The sequence below is a fragment of the Sorghum bicolor genome, chromosome 1 (genome assembly GCF_000003195.3).
Source record: "Sorghum bicolor cultivar BTx623 chromosome 1, Sorghum_bicolor_NCBIv3, whole genome shotgun sequence".
NCBI lineage: Eukaryota > Viridiplantae > Streptophyta > Magnoliopsida > Poales > Poaceae > Sorghum > Sorghum bicolor.
This window is the reverse complement of record NC_012870.2, coordinates 6,844,097-6,863,999: the sequence shown is the minus strand read 5'-3', so window position 1 is coordinate 6,863,999 and position 19,903 is coordinate 6,844,097. Positions and strand designations below refer to the sequence as shown.

General features: G+C 42.6%; 3 protein-coding genes across 3 annotated transcripts; all 3 read right to left on the bottom strand.

Annotated features, from left to right (window-relative positions):
• On the bottom strand, window positions 1,474-4,457 carry LOC8085932 (protein STRICTOSIDINE SYNTHASE-LIKE 3). The gene is made up of 3 exons (XM_002463826.2): window positions 3,641-4,457; window positions 2,221-2,388; window positions 1,474-2,127 (listed from the first exon to the last, which is right to left on the bottom strand). The coding sequence occupies exons 1-3, from the start codon at window positions 4,255-4,257 to the stop codon at window positions 1,716-1,718; spliced, it is 1,197 nt and encodes a 398-aa protein (XP_002463871.1). The 5' UTR covers window positions 4,258-4,457; the 3' UTR covers window positions 1,474-1,715.
• Window positions 7,582-14,279, bottom strand: LOC8085931 (transcriptional adapter ADA2). The gene is made up of 12 exons (XM_002463825.2): window positions 13,947-14,279; window positions 13,604-13,850; window positions 13,066-13,131; window positions 12,868-12,993; window positions 12,713-12,788; window positions 11,555-11,621; window positions 11,414-11,472; window positions 11,219-11,284; window positions 10,650-10,872; window positions 10,188-10,398; window positions 8,349-8,645; window positions 7,582-8,216 (listed from the first exon to the last, which is right to left on the bottom strand). The coding sequence occupies exons 1-12, from the start codon at window positions 13,997-13,999 to the stop codon at window positions 8,010-8,012; spliced, it is 1,698 nt and encodes a 565-aa protein (XP_002463870.1). The 5' UTR covers window positions 14,000-14,279; the 3' UTR covers window positions 7,582-8,009.
• Window positions 15,560-18,492, bottom strand: LOC8086243. The gene is made up of 4 exons (XM_002463824.2): window positions 17,560-18,492; window positions 17,361-17,462; window positions 16,224-16,373; window positions 15,560-16,137 (listed from the first exon to the last, which is right to left on the bottom strand). The coding sequence occupies exons 1-4, from the start codon at window positions 18,274-18,276 to the stop codon at window positions 15,907-15,909; spliced, it is 1,200 nt and encodes a 399-aa protein (XP_002463869.1). The 5' UTR covers window positions 18,277-18,492; the 3' UTR covers window positions 15,560-15,906.

Here is a 19,903-nt window from a genome sequence, read left to right as displayed (position 1 = left end):
TAATAGCAATTAATATTAATTATAACTATTAGAGCATGTTCAAGAGTTTCTAAAATCCACTCCTAATCTTGATTTTTTGGCAAGATTAAAAATTTGCTCTCCAACGACTCTCTATCTTAACTCTCATTCTTTCTGCACTTGGAAGAATTGACCCAATGACACAGAAATATACGCTGTGTGTATTGATTCACCAATCTAGAGGTGAAAGGGTGCGCGGAAGAATAAGAAGTATTGTAGGGTTTCCATTGCAAATGTAAAAGAGATAAAGAAATTGTAAAAATGGCTATCATAATTTAGAAATAGTCAGATTCAGATACATATCAATTGTTATTTTGGGAATTATTAAAGATGCTCTAACTATTACAGAGTAGCAGCTAATGGACAAATTCCAATGCTCTATTTAAATCCTAGAGCTAATTATTAATAGCTAATGATTAGCTCAATTAAATCTAAACAGAGAATCGAATTGTTAGCTAATACCTAAGCCAACTATCTTACTAATTGAACCAAACCAACTACTAATAGTTAACAATTAGCTATGATCTACTCCCTTTATCCCTAAATAAATAGACTCCTAGACTTGTCTTAAGTCAAAATTTTAAACTTTTAACCAAATTTCTAGATTTTTTTTAGATTTATGGTATCAAATTTCTATCATTATACTTATCAATATATTTTTATAAAGTGCTTATTTTATGTTATATATTTTATTTCTTTTTCCTATAAAGTTAGTCAAATTGCACAGATTTTAGGAATTGATTTGTTTGTGGAGGGATTCTAGGAATTGATTTTATTGGGAATAGGAGTATTAGGTGTCTAAAGCCAGTCTTAGAGTTTCATCAGAGTTTCATGCACATTAAATATGTTGATGTGGCACTGTATTAATGAAGAGAGATGATAAGAGTTTCATGGGAGTAGAGAGAGTTTAATCCTCGTAAAACTTTTCTACATTGTTTTCAAAATATGGGTGTGTTGAAAATTGGGTCATAAAACCCTCACAGAGGATGGCCTAAGGGCACTCCCAATACAGAAACTACCATAGTTTCTATGAACATTAATTGTACTACTACCTAAGCATTTTGCTGATGTGGTAAGATAGTTAGTGAAGAGAGAGAGCAAAAATCATAGAAATCGGGTCAAATTTAGAAACCATGTCTACACGAAAACCAAGACATGAAGTGATATAAATTTAGAAACCATGTCTGCACGAAAACCAAAACATGAAGTGATATATTTGGTTGAGAATAGAGAGAGAATGAATATGATTGGATAAAAAGTTCTATTAAGATAATAGTTTCTATACGTAGTGTTACTAAGTAGTATCTATAAAAATTAATAGGTAAAAACTACATGTTGTTTATGCCCTAGCTGTTAACATCTATCGATCCAAATAGAGCCTAACTAGCAGGTGACTCGCATAAGTAGTAGATAACTATCTTTTTGTAATCATTAGAATTTTTTTATTTTAAAACAAAACTCAAGAAGCACATCTGGTAATTCTGGATTCAGAAGCAGGAGGTGTTCGTACATAGTTCTAGTCACAATCTAGAGAACATGTCAACAACTTACATTTGCAATTAAAAGAAGCTGGAGCATTATACAGCTCCAGGTTGCTTCAGGACCAAATTATTGGGATCGCTGATCATCTCAGAGAAGCGTACAGCGAGTAACCATGGACTCCATATTCAACAATATTTCCAATCAAACTGAGGCGGCTAAGACGCCTTCGCCAGGTCAAAGACAGCGATGAACGGCATCAGGACGGACCCTATCCAGAGCTTGCCGTCCTTCTCCTCCACTTCGCTGACAGCTCTCACCACCTCTCCCTTGGTGTCCTCCAAGATGTCAAGCACCTGGCCCTCGGGGCTGTACTTTATGATCACCGCGTGCAGCTTGCCACCGATCTGCATCAGGTAGTGGTACTTGGCCGGGATCGGGAGGCTGAGAAAAAACTTCCTCATCTTGACATAGCGGCTCATGAGCCGCGCATACAGGCTTCGCCTGCAGTGGATCGCCACCCAAAACTCGCCCTTCTCATTCGTCCTCACATTGTCTGGGAATCCAGGCAAGATAGCGAAAAGATCCACAGTGCCTGCCTTCTCACCTTTCAACCAGTACCTGCTCAACCTGTCTCAGAAGAACACAAATACTGATTGCCTGATATCGTCATAAAGCTGAAATAAGAAAGCTTAAACCAAACGTAAGAAAGAGAATACACACCTGCCTCGTGATCCTTCACAGAAAACGAAGAATGAGCCATCCTTGCTCATGGACACACCATTGGGAAATTGGAGGTTGCGATGCAGTACAGTCGTTTCCTTTGTCTGTGGGTTATATTTCAGAAGTCTCCCAGAGGGATCCCCAGAGAAAACTAACTGCATGAAATTCCTGAAAATGGAATGATTACTGATAAGATATCTAGGTCTTGCAAGATCCAAGGTCACTTGGATCTAGCAAACCTGTTTGCAAATTGAGGAGACCGGCCTTGTTTAGTTCCCCAAAAATTTTGCAAAATTTTTCAGATTCCCCGTCACATCGAATCTTTAGACGTATGCATGGAGTATTAAATATAGATAAAAATAAAAACTAATTGCACAGTTTAGTCGGAATTGACGAGTCGAATCTTTCGAGCCTAGTTAGTCCATGATTGAACAATATTTGTCAAGTACAAACGAAATTGCTACAGTGCTCATTTTGCCAAAAATTTTGGAACTAAACAAGGCATAACAGTGAAAAGCAGAGTTACTAAAACAGGTGTTATACATCGAAGTAGAGCTGTTGGAGAACCTTCTATGACACCAGAACAAGTAAAAGTTACTCCCTCCGTTCCAAATTATAAAACGTTTTGACTTTTCTAGATACGTTGCATTTGCCATAGATAAACACTACTCACTCCGTCCCAAAATAACTGTCGTTTTGGGTTTCCGTGTCGCAAGTTTGACTATATTTATAGAAAATATGTACAACGTTTGTATCTCCAAATAAATTTGTTAAAAACTAGATTTAAAGATCTTTTCGATGATACTAATTATATATCATAAGTATTAATATTTTTCAATATATATTTAATCAAAGTTGTTTCTCGAGAAGTGAGAATGACAATTATTTTGGGATACAGGGAGTATGTCTAGATACATAGTAAAAGCATTGTATCTAGAAAAGTTAAAATTGTGTTATAGTTTGGAATGGATTTAGTACATCAGAGTAGGACTGTAGCCCTCAAAGAAAGAATTGATCCGTTTTAGGTTTTTATATTGTCCCTCTTCAGTGAAGATTAGGTTTTTATATTGCCCCTCTTCAGTTTCTTCATTGTTTTGTAGGAAAGCATGTGATTCTACTCCCTGATGGGAAACATGCTGTCCTGAAGAGACCTGACAGATCATAGCATAATGTCTAATTTTTATATAAAAAATACACGTGACAGGTGAGTATCTTTTATAGCACATAAATAAATGTCTGTTGCCACATCAATTAGGAGTGAAGGTAAACAAAGTGAAATAATCCAAGCTGACGACCTTCTAATCCAGTTACAGGACTGTGATGTTTACGATCACCAACCCCATAGTCTGTAAGAATCAAGTGAGCATACAACCAACCAAGCAAAGCAGAGGGAAGAGAGCGAGGGCATGGCATCACAGACCGTCTCTGGTAGTGGATGCTGGAGTCGGTGAAGTAGACGTTGCCCTCGTCGTCGAGGTCGAGGTCGTTGGTGAAGTTGAGGCGCACGCCCTCGGCCTCCGTTGCGAGCGGCGTGGCCAGCCCGCCCTCGGGGCCGACCTTGAGCAGGCCGAAGTAGGCGTCGGCGATGTACAGGTCCCCGGTCTTCTTATCGAAACGGAGCCCGAGCGGACGGCCGCAGATGTGCTCATTGGGGAGGTACTCCAGCGGCGAGGCCTTGGGCCCGCCGCAGAGCTCCTGCGTCCAACGCGGGGAGGCCGTCGCGAAGGGGACCCACCTCTCGCCGTCCCAGAAGACGACCCGGCCGTCGGCGACGCCCGTGTACGGCCCGCGGCCCTGCGGGTCGAAGGCGACGCTCTCGGGGCCCTGCACCTCGCCGCGGAACCGCACCTCGGCCCCACGGAGCCGCTCCCGTTCGTCCGCGTGCGGCGGCATCTCGGCGGGATCGGGTAGGTGGACGAAGTGCGCCTCGAACCCCGGGAAGTCCACCATGCTGCCCATCCGCAGCGGGTCCGTGCCGCAGAACGCCGCCAGCGCCGCCACCAGCAGCGCCGCGGCCACCAACCCCGGGGACGCCATCCCGCTAGTCCGCTACCTCGCCTCTCCCCCCTTTCCCTCTCCTCGCTCTCGCCTCGCGGGGGCTTCACTTGGGTTTCTCCGCCGCGCGCAAGAGCTTTAGTGGTGGGAATGGCACGGCGCGCTCAGTGAGGGACGGATCACCACTTCGTCGCGCCGCGGCTGCCGGGGCTTTTGTACTATGTTATACCGCGATACACCAGCTAGGGGGGAGTATCCCGTATGGGATACGTATCCGATACGAATAGGCGGCCCATACGCGACCGATATGGCGATATGTATCGGAGAAGTGTCAGGAAATTGTATTTCTAAAAAACAGGAAATTAATTTTAAATAAATAAATAAAGAGATAAAACGTATCATTTTTTTTGAAAAATGTTGTCTCCGTATATCGTATCCTTTAACTATCGACACGCGTATCTGTATACGACTGTATAGCTTTGTATATTTCGCGGCGGAAACTGGGTGCACGGCGCACAGCCAACAAGGTCGCTCGCTGCCCCGTGTGCACTCCGCACATGTCAACTACCCCCACGGATCCTTCGCATGCTTCCGCTTCCGCCCCTGCATCAGCGTCACATGTCGCCGTGTCAGGCTTCCGTTCAATGGTGGTTCGTGCGAGGTGGGCGTGCCAACAACTAACAAGAATACCACGACCAAGCATGTGCAAGACTACAATATATTCTTCTAGAATCGAAAGATATATATAAGTAATTTTCAAAAAGGAACGTAGTTGGTTCAAGCAATAGGTTATATATGTTTATTTTGGAACACAGAGTAGGTTTCAAAAAACCACGTAGTAGTTGGTTTAAACAATGGTCCTTCTGGAAGATGGAATTTTCTTTTCTGTTCTGTATTTTTTTTCTACAAAATTCTTAAATAATTCTTATAAAAATCTTGCATTCTAAAAGGCTTTTAACCTTTTCTTTTGACTAAAAAATAAAATATATTTTTTATAGGGAGACACTAGATAGGTAGTACACTCGGATGCAGATTGGCAAATGAAACAATCTCTAATAGTTTGTCAAATGATTTCTTATCTATAATTTTTTAATAAAATAAGGAAAACCCTACTTCAACAGTTTCACATCCTAATACCCTATCTTTTTTAACTTGGCATATCTCTCTGTCTAGCGCGCAAATATACGCGCGGACTCTGCGCTTGGCATCGGTCTTTTTCCTCATGCTTAGCGGGGCTCTTCGTTTCGTTAGCGGGTTTTGGGTTTTTGGAAATAAAATTATTCAAACTGTTGGAAATGAGATTTTTTTTCTCTCCATATTATTTTAAGAGTTGGCAAACAACAAGATTTAAAAAACGAATTTTGCCAAACAGTTAGAGATGCTTAGGGAGCAATATTAGGATTGGATCTGTCTTTGTCATTGGTTGTTTGGTTATCTCTGTTCTATCCGTAGACTTTCTGTTGAGTCTAAAAGGTCGGTTTGATGTTAGGGGCGTTTGAGATTGTTCCACTCTATATTTGGTTCCAGCTTCACATACTCCATTTAAAAAAATAGAGTTATAAGAACATCTAAAGATATTTCGGTCAAAAACTTAACCGTGTGTTTGGTTAGAGAGCGGGGCGAGCTGGGTCGGAGCGAACCCATTCCTGTGGCTGTTTGGTTGGAGGATGGAAGGGTTGGGTTGGCTTCAGGATGTAATATTCCTCTCAGATGCGGGTTGGACTCGTCCGTCAAAATCTGGCGGACGGAGCCGCTCCAGCCGTGTTGGCTCCCACCAAACACTGAATTTCTTCAACCAAACACTGAACGGAGCCGCTATGTCCCCAATTCTTCAACCAAACACTAAAATGGGTTGGCTCCGTCCCCAAAAGCAGAAGTGCAACCAAACATTGGTTGGCTGTGTCCCAAAAAACTGGGTTGGATCCAGCCCAACCCACCCAACCCCCAACCAAACACACGGTAAGAGTCGATGGTGGTGGTGTGTCTGCTCAGTCCGACCTATCTTTTCTTATTCTGAAAACATGTTCATTTGAAATTATCAGCCGAATCTGTCAGCTATTTAGCAGTGTTTTTCTCTCATAATAAATTAGTTAATAGTACTTTCCGGCATGCCCTATCAGTCAAACAAACAATACTATTTTAACTAGTAGAAATGGGGCTCGTGTCTATAGCCTAGAGACAGCATGAAACACATGCATGAAGCACTAAATATAGACGAAAATAAAAACTAATTACACAGTTTAGCTGTAAATCGCGAGATAAATCTTTTAAACCTAGTTACTTTATGATTGGACAATGTTTGTCAAATAAAAACGAAAGTGCTACCGTCTCAAAAATAAAAAAAATAGAACTAAACAAGGCCCGGCTCAGATAACAAAGTGGAGAGAGACAATCTAAAGGCTGCTTCACATTGTGTCATACTAGAAGAGAATGTTGCCCGGTCAGAAAAAGCAAGCTTAAGGATGAAAAGGAAGCCGACAGAGAACACTCTGGGATTGGTTGATGGATTCTGAAAAGCAATTGTACGAGAGTGACGTTTGGAGAGAGAAAAGTAATGCTCATGGTCCAATACATAGGCCTTGTTTGTTCACCTGAAAATCAAAAAGTTTTTAAGATTTCCCATCACATCGAATCTTGTGACATATGCATGAAACATTAAATATAGACGAAAACAAAAACTAATTATACAGGTTAGCTGTAAATCACGAGACGAATCTTTTGATCCTAGTTAGTCCATGATTAGATAATATTTATCACAAACAAACGAAAATGCTACGGTACCGAAAACTTTTCACTTTTCGGAACTAAACAAGGTCATAGGCTTGCGCTGTGAGAATTGATGGCTTCATCCATCCCGACCTACATGGATAACTGCTTTTTTAGACTTTTCGTCAAATCAAATCCTAGAATATATATATATATATACAATATTAAATATATATAAAAATAATTAATTATACATTTTATCTATAACTTATGATACGAATCTTTTGAGCCTAATTAATTTACAATGGACAATAATTGCCAAATAAAAATGAAAGTGCTAACTAAACAAGACCTTACTGAGGCTAATGTTTTTTTTAGCCTGCGTTGGTGAAGGCCTGAAGTCAGAACAAGTGATAGTACTTCTCGAACCTCATAACGATATTTGAACCCCACCTCATGATGATATTTTATCCGAGACGGAAGGAGGAGTACACCAACCTCATGACGATATTGAATCCCAGCTATCATGACCTCATGATGTTTTTTTTTTTGTGTGTGGAGCCGGAGGGGGTACACCGAGAGCAGGGTTCTGCTCTTCAACCAAAACCAACAAACTGAAAACAAAGATGGAGGTTAAGCATTCCATTACAGACGAAAACAAAGACGAAGGCCAAGCTTTCCATTAGAGACAAGAATTTGGCTGCAAGATGAATTGTAATAATCAATGTCTGGGGTTGGTACAATGGCATAAAATAGAGCGACCAATGGTACATACACGATGATACATATAAACTCAGGCACCTATACCTACTACAACAAGGCACTACCACAACTGCAACAGTACACGACAATGGCAGAACAGAAATGAATAACTCATGCTACACATTCTGGTCGGGCGGGAATAATTTTACAACTTGGCTGGAATGCCTTATTGTGCTTCTGACAACTGATATGAATTTCTGTAAACTATGGCCAATTCGATTTAGTACAGTTCCACCTTCAGCTATGGTTCAGATGCGCTGCAAAGGGGGCGAAACCAAGATTTGTTTTCTTCGGCATGTCACAGCAGGCAAGCTCAAAAGCATAAGCTAGACAGTTGGAGCCTCCTCATGGTTGCCCAGCTTTTTCGTTACCATATCATAAACACTATCTACTTTGGTAGGATCAACCTTAAATAAGACATGGGCATCTTCCTTCTTTAAGACACTACCCTTGAATATCTCCTGCATCAACACCTCCTGCATTCTAAGGTAATGACTAGGTAGCAATCTGTTCTGACAACATAGAAGCTTTTCCTGAAATAAAAAAAAAGGATGTTCATCCTTACTTTAACAAACACAAAAGGTATGAACAAGGTCACAATACTAATACGCCCAAATGAGATCAACAGTCACCGAACAGGGTACTGGGATATGAAATGCACTTACGCTAGCACTTAATAGCTCTGCCCCAGGAAGACCAACTATATCCCAGTCATCCCACTGCTTAACACTTGTAAGTCCTGTAGTTTTAGGAGAATCCAAGCCAGCACCACCTTTCTTTGGATCCAAATTCCCATCAGACTCAATTTTCATAGATCGATTCATCTTCTGTACCGATTTATTATTTGCAATAAGGCTGCTCTCCTTAGCTTTTTGGGCATTCAGCTCGTATTCTTTTTTCCTCTTTTGTTCTATGTGTATCTTTGCTTCAGCCAGTGTGCGGCACCCAGCAGAGCGACATTCCTGAGATTCAACAAAATATAAGTAAATAATGGCATTTCCATTTGCCCACCAGAATATATTGATGCTTCTAGGACCTTATGGGAAGACAGGCCAGTTCATTTCTTTCATATGCGCTGCCTAGTACAAACAAAATGCATGCAAGACTATAAGAGTACTCAAGCGGAACATCCAAGACGAGGTATCTAACAAGTAATGTTGACTCTAAAATGCCATCAGGTTTCTATGCGAAGACCATGTAAAATTGAAGGATATATAGGTCATACTCGTTCCGTCCCAAAAAGAACCGACGCTATGGGATGTGTGCTGGTCGAACATTCTCGAATCTCAAGTTTGACTAGATTTATTGAAAATATTAGCAACATTTGTATCACTAAATAAATTTATTAAGAAAATATATTCAATAATTCTTCTAATGGTACTAACTATGCATTATAAATATTAATATTTTTAATCTATAACTGATCAAAAGTTAAAAAAAATGTTTGACTTCTCAGTAAGTGAGAATGACACTTTGTGGGGCAGAGGGGGTATTGTATATATAAGAATGAAAAACAAACAGATAATTGGTTGGCCAATGGCTGGGTGGGTTACCAGGGTGGTGGAGCAACTGGGAATACAAGAGAAGGACAAATGAAATTAAGAGTCTGAATGTTGTGGCATGTGCTAATCTATCATCCTCCAACGATCAAGAATAACAAATGGTTCAAAATGTTTAAATTTAATATTTGTATTGTTCCTTTTTCTAATAGAAAAAAACTGCACTGCTAGTTTAATATTCTCTTGTTTGAGGCAGTGTTCGGTTCACTGCACATTTTTGCCACAGGTAACCTTACTCCCTATATAAGAACGTAAATAAAAGACAATGAATTTGTAAAGGATTAGTTCAGCCACAAGTTCAGTTATATGCAATACATTTGTTCCTTGTAAGTTTTATCTACAATCACTTTCTCAGCTACATGTAGAACAAAGACATATAAAAGTGTTGATCCATGGAATAAATAGTACAAGCAGATTTTAAACGAAGAGCTCCAGATGTAATCATTCTATAATCATTTTCCTAATTAATATTAATGAGCAGAAGATTCCTTCGTCCTTTGTTGCTCACAATCGTCCGATGGAGATCTGACAGACCTAACTTTCTCCCGATCCGTACAAGTTAAGAGTAGTGTATCCAAGCACATTGTAGAGTCCAATTCTGAAATGAATTGGAATACGAAATGCTTTCATAGTCTGTCACTCCCTACCGTGACCGTACAAGTTAGAGCAAGTCCAATCTCAAAACAAATTCAAAATTTCAAATGCATAATGTGATCATAGAGTTAGGGCAGCAAGCGTCCAGGAGATATACGGAAGGCAAGGTATGGAGTTTGATTCTCAGATGAATTAAAATGCATGACATGATCGGTGAATAAATCTCCGAGCCACAAAATGTCCAGGCAACTACGTAACTAGCTGAACATTCCATTGCAATGCACGGGTATGTTTGCTAGTAAGAACGCATCAATATAGTTGATTTAGTAAGAGCAAATGAACAAACAATACCTGGAGTTCTTGAATTCTCCTCCGAATTTTTCGCTCCTCAATGACACTCCTAATGAGGGCTTCATGTTCCTCCTTGGAAAGAAAACGCATGAAGACCTTATAGCGATGGTAAACTTCCCTGTCTTCATTTGTAAGATCTTTCTCCAAGGGATTAGGGAACAATAAATTTCTTTCCAATATGAACTCCTTTCTCCTTTTTCTTTCTTCAAGCCTACAAAGAAAACAGTTGTTTTGCACTATTAAACATTATTTATTATACTAATAAACGAAATCAACATATAAACAGGCTTACTTACACTTTAACTCACAACTAAAGCATTGTTAACATAATTCATATTTAACAGAAACATCACCATAATACGAACTATAGCAGACAAATGAAATGAACATAGGACAGAAGAGTAGGATCTATCAACTAAAAGTTGCTACAAAACAAAAAAATATGCTTCACTCCTAACAAACCTGGACAGATAAATACGAAGAACACGGAGTTTCAGTTCACGATCGGTTTCCGAATCAGTTTCTTTAAATTCCATCTCAGCAAGCGCTTGTTCGGCATCATTATCATACTCTGGGTCAAACTCATGTCTCTTTGCATTGTATCCACTCAGTTCAGTCAACGAAGGGCCTTCATCTGCAGAATATCTGGGCTTCTTCACACCAACGCTTCTATCGACATGACCATCTGGCACATGCAAATTAAATATGCTAAGGTCCATGATTTGATTTATGCAGTAATGTGACTTTAAAATAAACAAAAGGGATATATACATATTGCTCCATTTCATACCATGCCATAATGAGAGACTATCATTTCGAATAGAAAGAACTCTAATTACAGAAAAATATATAGCACTACCAATATTTTTTAGCATTCCATTCTTAAGAATGTGACGTTCTTGATAAAGCATCTCTGAAGTTAAAAAAAATAAGAAAACATTCTAAGAATTTGCCAGAGCCTGGTTGCTGAGTGAACATATGATGATATATAAACTTGAAAATAACAGTGATGCTTTCATCAATGATTATACCTTCGATTTTTGACACATTAGCACCATCTTTAATCTGTCCCACATTTGAAGCCTTTTTATTTGCACCTGCAGCAGGTCAACAAGAATTAGGACAATATGAATACATAACAGTAACACCATCTCTTGACATAGACCAAAGATGCACTGTTTTAAAATTGGGTTGGTCTAGCTAATTATTTCATTCCCAATACATACCAACAGCTATGTGTGAAGGTGATCGACCTGCTGGACCTTCTCCAAGTGCATCTTCCACCCTATGCAAGATAAATAGCTGGTAAAAAGACTCTTTGAATCTTAGGGGCATATTCATAGGTATTCAGATAAATAATGGCATACTTGACCCTGGAGGGAGAAAATGGAGATTCAGCCTTAGGAGTCAGTTCTCCAGATAACAGTGAAGTCCCTATATGTAAGAACAAAGAAGAAATACGAGATATCAAAACAACCCATTATGATAACTGAATCGGAGTCATAACCAAGCTACTGACACCAAAAAAACTTATAGCAGTACTATTTGAATTTTTTTTATCTGACTACAAGGTCATGCATCTGGTGTTCATCTCTGCACAGTGTGGATGTAGAGTTGTAGACCTCAACCAACTAGAATTTGGGTGCCTATTTCTTCTTATTTATAATGAAACCTAGTTCCATCTTGTTTAATCAAGTTTTATGCTTGTCCATATAGACAATGATGCTGCAATTGAAGGGGCTGCGAGTAAGGAGCACACTGATATCTGTGCATGTCATTTTTCCCATTAAACCCAAAACCCAAAGAATAAGTGTTTGTGGATATGAGATCAACACAAGATGTTTTTTCTCTTTTAAAAAATACGTCCACTCGAAAGTAACAAGCTGCCACTAGATGGATAGATACTCCACTAACAAACGTTCTATATGACTATGAGGATAAGACCAAGTACACTAAAGAATCTAGTTAGTTATGAGATCTTCACAAATTCCACCCTGGCACCATCGCTATATCCAAAGTAGAAGTCAAGTGCTTTTGCAAAGCCACCACAATGGCATACACAAACTCATAATTTGAAGATGTGAACATTTCAGACAGTAAATGACCAAACACATGTTAAATTGACACCAAAGACCAGATATCTACATACAATTCCACCTTAAACACTAAGACCTGTTTGGATCAGCTAGAGCTAATAGAAATCTGCTAAAAAAAGCTCTAGCTGACCCAAACAACCTAGCTAATAGTGTAGATTGAACTATCCAACCACCCAGCTAATAAAAACCTATTGGTTGTCTCTACCCACCTAATGCAGCTAACTATTAGCTGGGAGTATCCAAACAGGGCCTGAATCACATGACCTATGAGGCTATGACCACTAAGGCGCTAAAGCATACTAAAATAGGTAAGCATGCATGAACAAAAACCAAGAACTAGACAGTAAGCAAAATCTCTCAAGTCTTCAAATGATCAACAAAATGTATCAACTGTTTCCATCGCCTAAAAAAAAAACACTCATGACTCACCTTTTTTACTCTCACCCTGCACTTTAGCCATAGCTAGAAGCTCCTTCCTGTTCTTGCCATTAACATGAGACATATCCTACAACCACGAGGTAGTATTGAATTAAGAAGTGCCAACTCATTTATTGCATTTATAAACAGGTACAGAAAATAGTTACCGGGAGGGGATAACAAGGTGAGTTCATGTATGCTGTTGTGTAATGATCAATACACTGTAACTTAGACTTGGTACCAACATGTTCTGCCACTTCAAGCCAGTTTCCCAGACCATACATTTCAATTCCCTTTGATCATGACAGGTAAACAATTAAACACAATCTCCAGGAAGTAAATATACCAAACAAACACAATGTTACCTCAAGGAGGAGAATTTCTTCATCTGCATTCCAGTCTGGGCAAATAAGTGGGAAAGACAGGTTGTCCTGTTGCAAAATATTATTCAAGTATTAATATACTTTGGCTAAGCAATGATCAAAGAATAAGACACTTTCAGTAAGCAATGTTAGAAGGCTGAGTTTACATGGGTTAAGGAATAATAAGCACCAGTGCACTTTAGCAGAGCATGGACAAAAGGCTAAGTATTTGTGTAGATTATTAAGAAATTAATCCTTGGGTGCTACCTTTTCTCTGTTTTATTTCATTGACTTATAGGGATCAGACTAACTTTGATTTTAAATGGTCTCAGCACTCAGTTCACCAGCTCAAAATGTTCCAGTAAGCAATCGACCACTACAGATGCAGCTAGTGTGTGCCCTCATAACTAAGTGGCTATGAATTACAACTGACTTGGGACCCTAGAGACCAAACATTAATACAACAACTGAAAACTAGTGGAGTGCTACTCAAAACATAAGTCAAGTCAAGCAAAGACAACAAACGATCTAGTGCACTAACCATGACTCTGTATGGATGGTTGCTGCGGTGTGGGGTAACTTCAGCGCCAACAGAGAAGCACTCCACGCAGAGGTCGAAGTCAGGGCACTTGGAGCATTTGATCCGTATCTTCCCGGAGATGTCCTTGTTGCAGTAGTTGCAGTGGTAGAGCGCCTTCTTGCCCCCTCCCTCTCCAGCTCCCCCGATGGCGGCTGAAATGGAGTCCGTCGCGTCCCCGCCCGACCCCGAGACCCTCCTCCGCTTCGACCTGCAACCAACAACCAGCAACGTCAGCTCACCGCTCCCAGCGCGCGGGGTAGCAGAACGAAATGGTAAAGCGGGGCGGGTGGGAACATGAGCAAACCTGTGTCCGGTGTCATCGTCACCGGAATTCGGCACCCCTCTCGACCGCCCCATCCTGCGCCCAAACCCTAGCGCAAACCCTCGAAACCCTAACCCTAGCGAACGCGCGGTTCGCTAAATCGCCGCTGCTATTCGCATCGAACAGACTTGGGATCGGATTGGAAGGTGTAATCACAACGGCGGACCGCAGATTGTTATTGGGGATTTTTCGGAGATCTGGGTCCGGGTTCCGATTGGGGTTGAGGTGTCGTGGAGAAGACGACCATCGAGAGAGAGAGGAGGAGGAGGTCAAAGCCTCAGAGGTGGACTCGGGTCCACTCGTCCACGTTGGCAGTAGACTCGAGCTGTGTATTTGGTGGTTTCATATCCAGGCGGCCCATCGTTTCATCCGACGGCTCTAACGTTTCGGTAGCGGCATACCTCTTCCAGAGAAGAGTTCATGCTACGAAGGTCTTCTATTTCACCCAAAAAAACAAAAAAAAAAGAGGGAACGCAATACAGAAATCACAGGTATATATGCACATATACAGGTCTGTTCTGTAAGACGTTTATGGCAAAAAGAAGAGCAGACGATAGACAACTAAGTACGTCTGGTTTCTCATCACTCACCTCTCTTTGCCTCACTTTTTTTTTTGCATCAAGCCAATTCGGCAATCTCGTGGGAGAAGCCAAATCTCGGTCGCACAAGTCTGAAGGAGCTCAGACAAGAATGATACAAGCAGAGTCGCTTGGCAAAGCGAAACAGTACCGAGTAAAAAGAAACAAACGTGTCTTGAATGGTTGAATCCCATAGACAAACGCCCAAATAGAAAATATACAAGCACCTAAATTTTCAAAAAAAATTCAGGCGACGGATTTGAGCCGTTGGACCAAGATCCAACGACCCAGCTGACCTTGTATTGTCCATCTTCTTCCCCTCATCGTCTTGCACCTCGATCCAACCCCGTGCCCGCCTCCCCCGCCGCCGGCCCTTGCGCGCTAGGGCTCGGTCGGAGCTCCGCGGCGCACCCGTGGCGCCACCTTCTTCCCGCCCCCCTCCCCTCCCCAGTCGCCGCCACTATGGGCGGAGCTCCTCTGCCCCGACCTGGCCCGACCGCTGCTAGCTTCTATAAACCACCATCGACCATGCCCACCGCTTGACCTACCTACCTCCCTTGGTCGGGCATTCTATAGCCCATAAGTTACAGAAAAGAAAGAGGGAAAGCTTGTCAAAGCTGGGAGAGAGAGAGGAGACTCGCCGAAACCCTAACTCTGTGACCTAGGAAGAGGAGGGGGGCCTACCTCGCCAGATCTGTCATGCCACCGCCAGATCTGATCGCTGGAGTTGAGGAGGTCGCCAGATCTGCTCGTCGGAGTGGGGGCAGGAGCTCAGGGAGGGTGGGGCGTAGCCGTGGCGCGGGGAGGACCTCGCCGAAGCGGGGCACAGGCGATGCGAGTGCGGGCTGAAATCGCGTCGCATAAAAGTCTCGGATGTTTCAGCCGTTTCAAGAATAGGAAATGTGTTAAAGTATTTCTAAAATTGAGTCTCCATAGACGAAACATCAACACGACAGAAAAAAGACAAGGTTTATTACACCAGTTTCCATAATTTCGCAAACCAGAACCAAAGTGCACTTGAGAAATCACATGCTACCTGCATCGTAACAAGCTGAACATTCCATTGCAAATGGCACACCATGCATACACTATATCACATTGCCATATGGTCCATATGCAGCTACGACATAGGCCCTGATCCAAATATCTTTGTGGACAATTTTGAAAAGGAATGGAATTTACACACTCATCTAACCATGACATAGCAGAGCCAAACTAGCATTCCAAATAGCTGGGCAAGCAAGAACATAACATAAAAAAGCACAAACCAAAGGTTGCATTCACTGACAGATCCTGAGCATTGTTATTTCACTGTCTCAAACCACTATCAGTGGACCATAAAAGTCCACATGCTTATAAATATTTCACAGAGCAGCAAGCTGGAGGCTGCCTTCGGTGGCAAGTTCATGATGATGGTGAACTGAAAACAGGTTCTGGTTGATTTTGTCATGATCAGATTTGTATACTCGTCGCTTGTTGCTGGTTCCTGAGGTAGGCTTGTGGTGATCAGAGCTCTTTGACATTGGCCTGCCGAAAGAATTGTAAGAGCGGTCTGCTCTTGCCTTGCCACTGCTGCGATGAGAACCGCTAGATTCCTGTCAAGTGCGAGATGTATATGACAAAACGTTATTTCAAGTCTATTTGGGCTTGAGGCCAACAAATAATAGGAGAAAGGATTCACCTTTGTGAACTGGGAGGAAGACTGGAATTGTGCGGACACATCAGATTTGCTCTTGGCAATGCATGGGGTCAGGCAAGGATTAAGATCCTTGCTGAACATTTCATCTGGGCTACCATAGTTCGGCGTCTCAGCTTCCCCAATGCTGCACTCCTGTTTTAGACAGCAAATAGCAAGAACAGAAAACCAACAAAGTGAGATAAAGCTGCTATGACAACTAGGCACTTGTTAACGTAGAACACAGTCCGTGCATGTTTTATAGAGGTAGGGAAGAATCTGCAAAATATTGTTTTGCAGCAATGAAAGAACAGTACAAACCCATGTTTTTGCAGCAATGAAACCAAACAACCAAATTACTTCGTCCATTTTCAGATATATGGCATAGTTTGGCGATGACTACAAAGCTTTTACAATGTTTACAAAATTAGTAACTGCAACTATGCAGTAATTTGAACTAACAAGATAAGAAGCTACTGAAAAATGTTCTAAGTTGCACTGTGCAAATGTTATTGTATCACATAAATAAATAAAAAACTAAAGCATGTCATGCCGTGCAGGTAAATTAAAACAGAAGCTAGAAAAGGCTAAACAAATGGAGTCCATCTATCGTATCACCATTGGAATTAGGCCGATAATAGTTTCTTATTATGCAGCTTCCAGTACTAGCTAATTTGTGAAGTAACCATTTTCCAGTTTGCTTCCGCAGTATCTTGTATCATGTATATATAAAACAAATTAACACAAAACAGGTATAAGCAATTATATAGAAGAAAAGGAATATTTTTTGTACAGCAACAACCTAAATAGCTGCTGTTGTCAGGAAATGCAAATTACATGTTGAAAAACAAAACTATAAATGAAGCAGTGAACTGATTCCCCAACTTACTATGCTCAACCTACAGATTGATTAGTAATTATCTTCATAATCATAATAGCAGGCATATTGCTATTTGCTAATGGATAAGGATAACCAGGTCACATAGGATTTAACTCAAGGTGTAGTTTCGCAAACAGAAGGCATATTGCCATTTGCAGATGGGTAACCAGGTCAGATGGGATTTAACTAAAGGTATCATTTCGCAAACAGCATATCAACATGTCAATCATGTCGCTGTAAGATGGTGGAGTAATCGAACACACCAGGGAGAAAGCGGTCTCCTCGTTAAACCCCGGCGTCCTAGGGGAAGAGCAGTATCCATCCTCGTCAAAGCACGACCTTGCCGAGTGCTTCTCGGCCTTAACCTGCACAAAGTGAAGCATCAAGGGGCGGAGCATTAGAGATCGACAGCCGAGGCGCAAAAGCAAAGAACACACGGCGAGACCATGACAGGGAACATACCTGGGCGAGCTCCTGCGCGAGGCACTGGATCTGGTCGGTGAGCGTGGAGATCTCGTCCCGGAGGCGGCGGTCGGGCTCCGGCTCCGGGTCCGCGTCCGGGAACAGGACGGCGTCTTTGAGCGTCCTGATCTCCTCCCGCTGCCGCAGGCACAGGTCCTTGAGCCGCTCCACCTCCCTGTCCTTGTTCTCGAGCTGCAGGCGGAGCGCGGCGATCTCATCCTCCTGCGCCTTGGTCTGCGCCAGGAGCTCTCGCTCGCTGCGCAGCACCATGCCGAGCGTCCGCGTGTTGGCGTTATTGCCGCCGTTCTTGACGTCCGTCAAGGCCTTCGTCTTCCTGGGCGCCGCCGCCTCAGTGGACGAGGCTTTCTGGAACAGCTTCCGCGACAGCCCCGGAAGCTTCCCGCCGCCGCTGTTCTTCGCTGCGGCGGCGGCGGCGGGAGGGACCGGGAGATGGTTCTTGGAGGAAGGCGGTTTCTTGTCCATGGAGATGAGCCGCCGTAGCACGGAGCCCAGGTTGCCGTGGGCTTGCGGCTGCGGCTTGGCGCCCAGTAGATCGCGGCCGGATCTCCCCGCGACCACCAACGCGCGGCTGCTGCAGTGCGCTCCTCCCGGGGTCGCGGCGGCCGCGGAAGGCGCGGCGCGGCGCGGCGAAGGGGACGGGGACGGGGACGGGGAGTCGTAGGCCGCGTAGCGCGACGCCGCGGACGCCTTCTTCATCTCTGCCTGCGAAACTGTGGAGGCCGGAGCCCGGAGGCGGAGAGGGAGGGCTGGGCAGGCAGGAGAGAGCTGGGGAATGCGGAGCAGCCGTCGGCGTTCGAAATTCAAATGGTTCCGCCTCCTTCCGTGGGCTGCCGACGTGTCAGTGGTAGTGTGGTGTGGTACTAGTACGCGGCCGCAGCGCGATCTTCCGCCTCGGCGAGGTGAGGTGAGGTGTTGCCTACGGAGTGACGGACGCCTTTTGTTTCGCAAAGGCTAGCGCCTGCCACTCGTGTCAGCGGCGCCTTTTTTGCTCACCTGCACGCCGGGCAGGGCCATCGGGGCCCAAAGGGGCAAGGGGAATTCAAAGTTTCGAACTGGGTCCAGCGCCGGTTCGACCCCCGCCTCTGATAACTTCCCAAAATTTTCCTTCCGAATCTGGAGTATTAAACACAAATAAAAAAATAATTAATTATATAATTTGTTTTAATTTTACGAAATGAATCTTTTGAATTTAGTTAGTCCATGATTGGACAATAATTATCAAATACAAAAAAATGCTACATTAGTCAAATCGAAAAATTTTCACCAACTAAACAAGGCCTTTGAAACGGGCCTGATCGGTGAGATGGATGGCGCACTTTCTTTTTTTGAGGGAAGTCATCCGCACGCACAAGGTTACATCGTTCATGAGGGCTTTGATAATGAAGCTAGGGGGTTCATCAACCCAAATAAAAAAACCAACTGAATGGCTAAACAAGCTAAGTTCTGCGCTACTTTATTGATATCCCTATTATAATGATCTATAGAGATTGAATTGAAAATCTGTCATAGCTCCATATACTCATCATATATTGGCACACCTGCCGTTGGCGAAAACCGTCCTTGCTTTATTGTATCCACAGCCTCCAAACAATCGCAGTGAATAATGAGCCGTTGGTAACAAATATATTGGACTAACAAGAGTCCTTCTCCAAGAGCATACACCTCCATTTTTGGGCATCCACAATATGATCAAAATAACAGCAGGATGCAACTATGAATGAACCACTCGAGTCTTCCATGACTCCTCCGGTGCCTCCGACGAACATCTCTGATGTATAGCCAGCATCTATATTCAAAAGCAAAGTTCATTGGCTTCTTCCAACCCTTTCCCCATTTGGTGTTCTTCTTAAGAGGTCGTTGATAGTTCATTATCAAAGTCACAATGGACAATGCACTTCTCATTGTTGGTTGGATTGTCTTGCCATGGACGAAATTCCTCCCTTCTCACCATATACACCAACTGCCTGTTAGAATCAACTTGGCCAAATCCAAATTATTCAAAGAACCAAGTGATCTTGATCTGTTTATTATCTCAGCAATCGCTATTGACCCGATCAACCAGTGTTTAAGGTCTGTACTAATCATAAGACTTTTGTTTAAGTTTTGTTTAAAAACTATTTTAATATGGGCGTCATTGGTTTTAGGACCAGGCGAGCTTGCCTTGCATATCCTATAATTGGCTTCGGCGGGTAGACCAAATGCAAGCGATTTGAGTTTTTGGTTGATGAATCTAGATATACAGATTGAGCTCGCCACTGGTTTTATTGACTGAAATAGGGTATCTAGAAATTCAAGTGTACTTGTTCGGTTTAATGTGTACAAA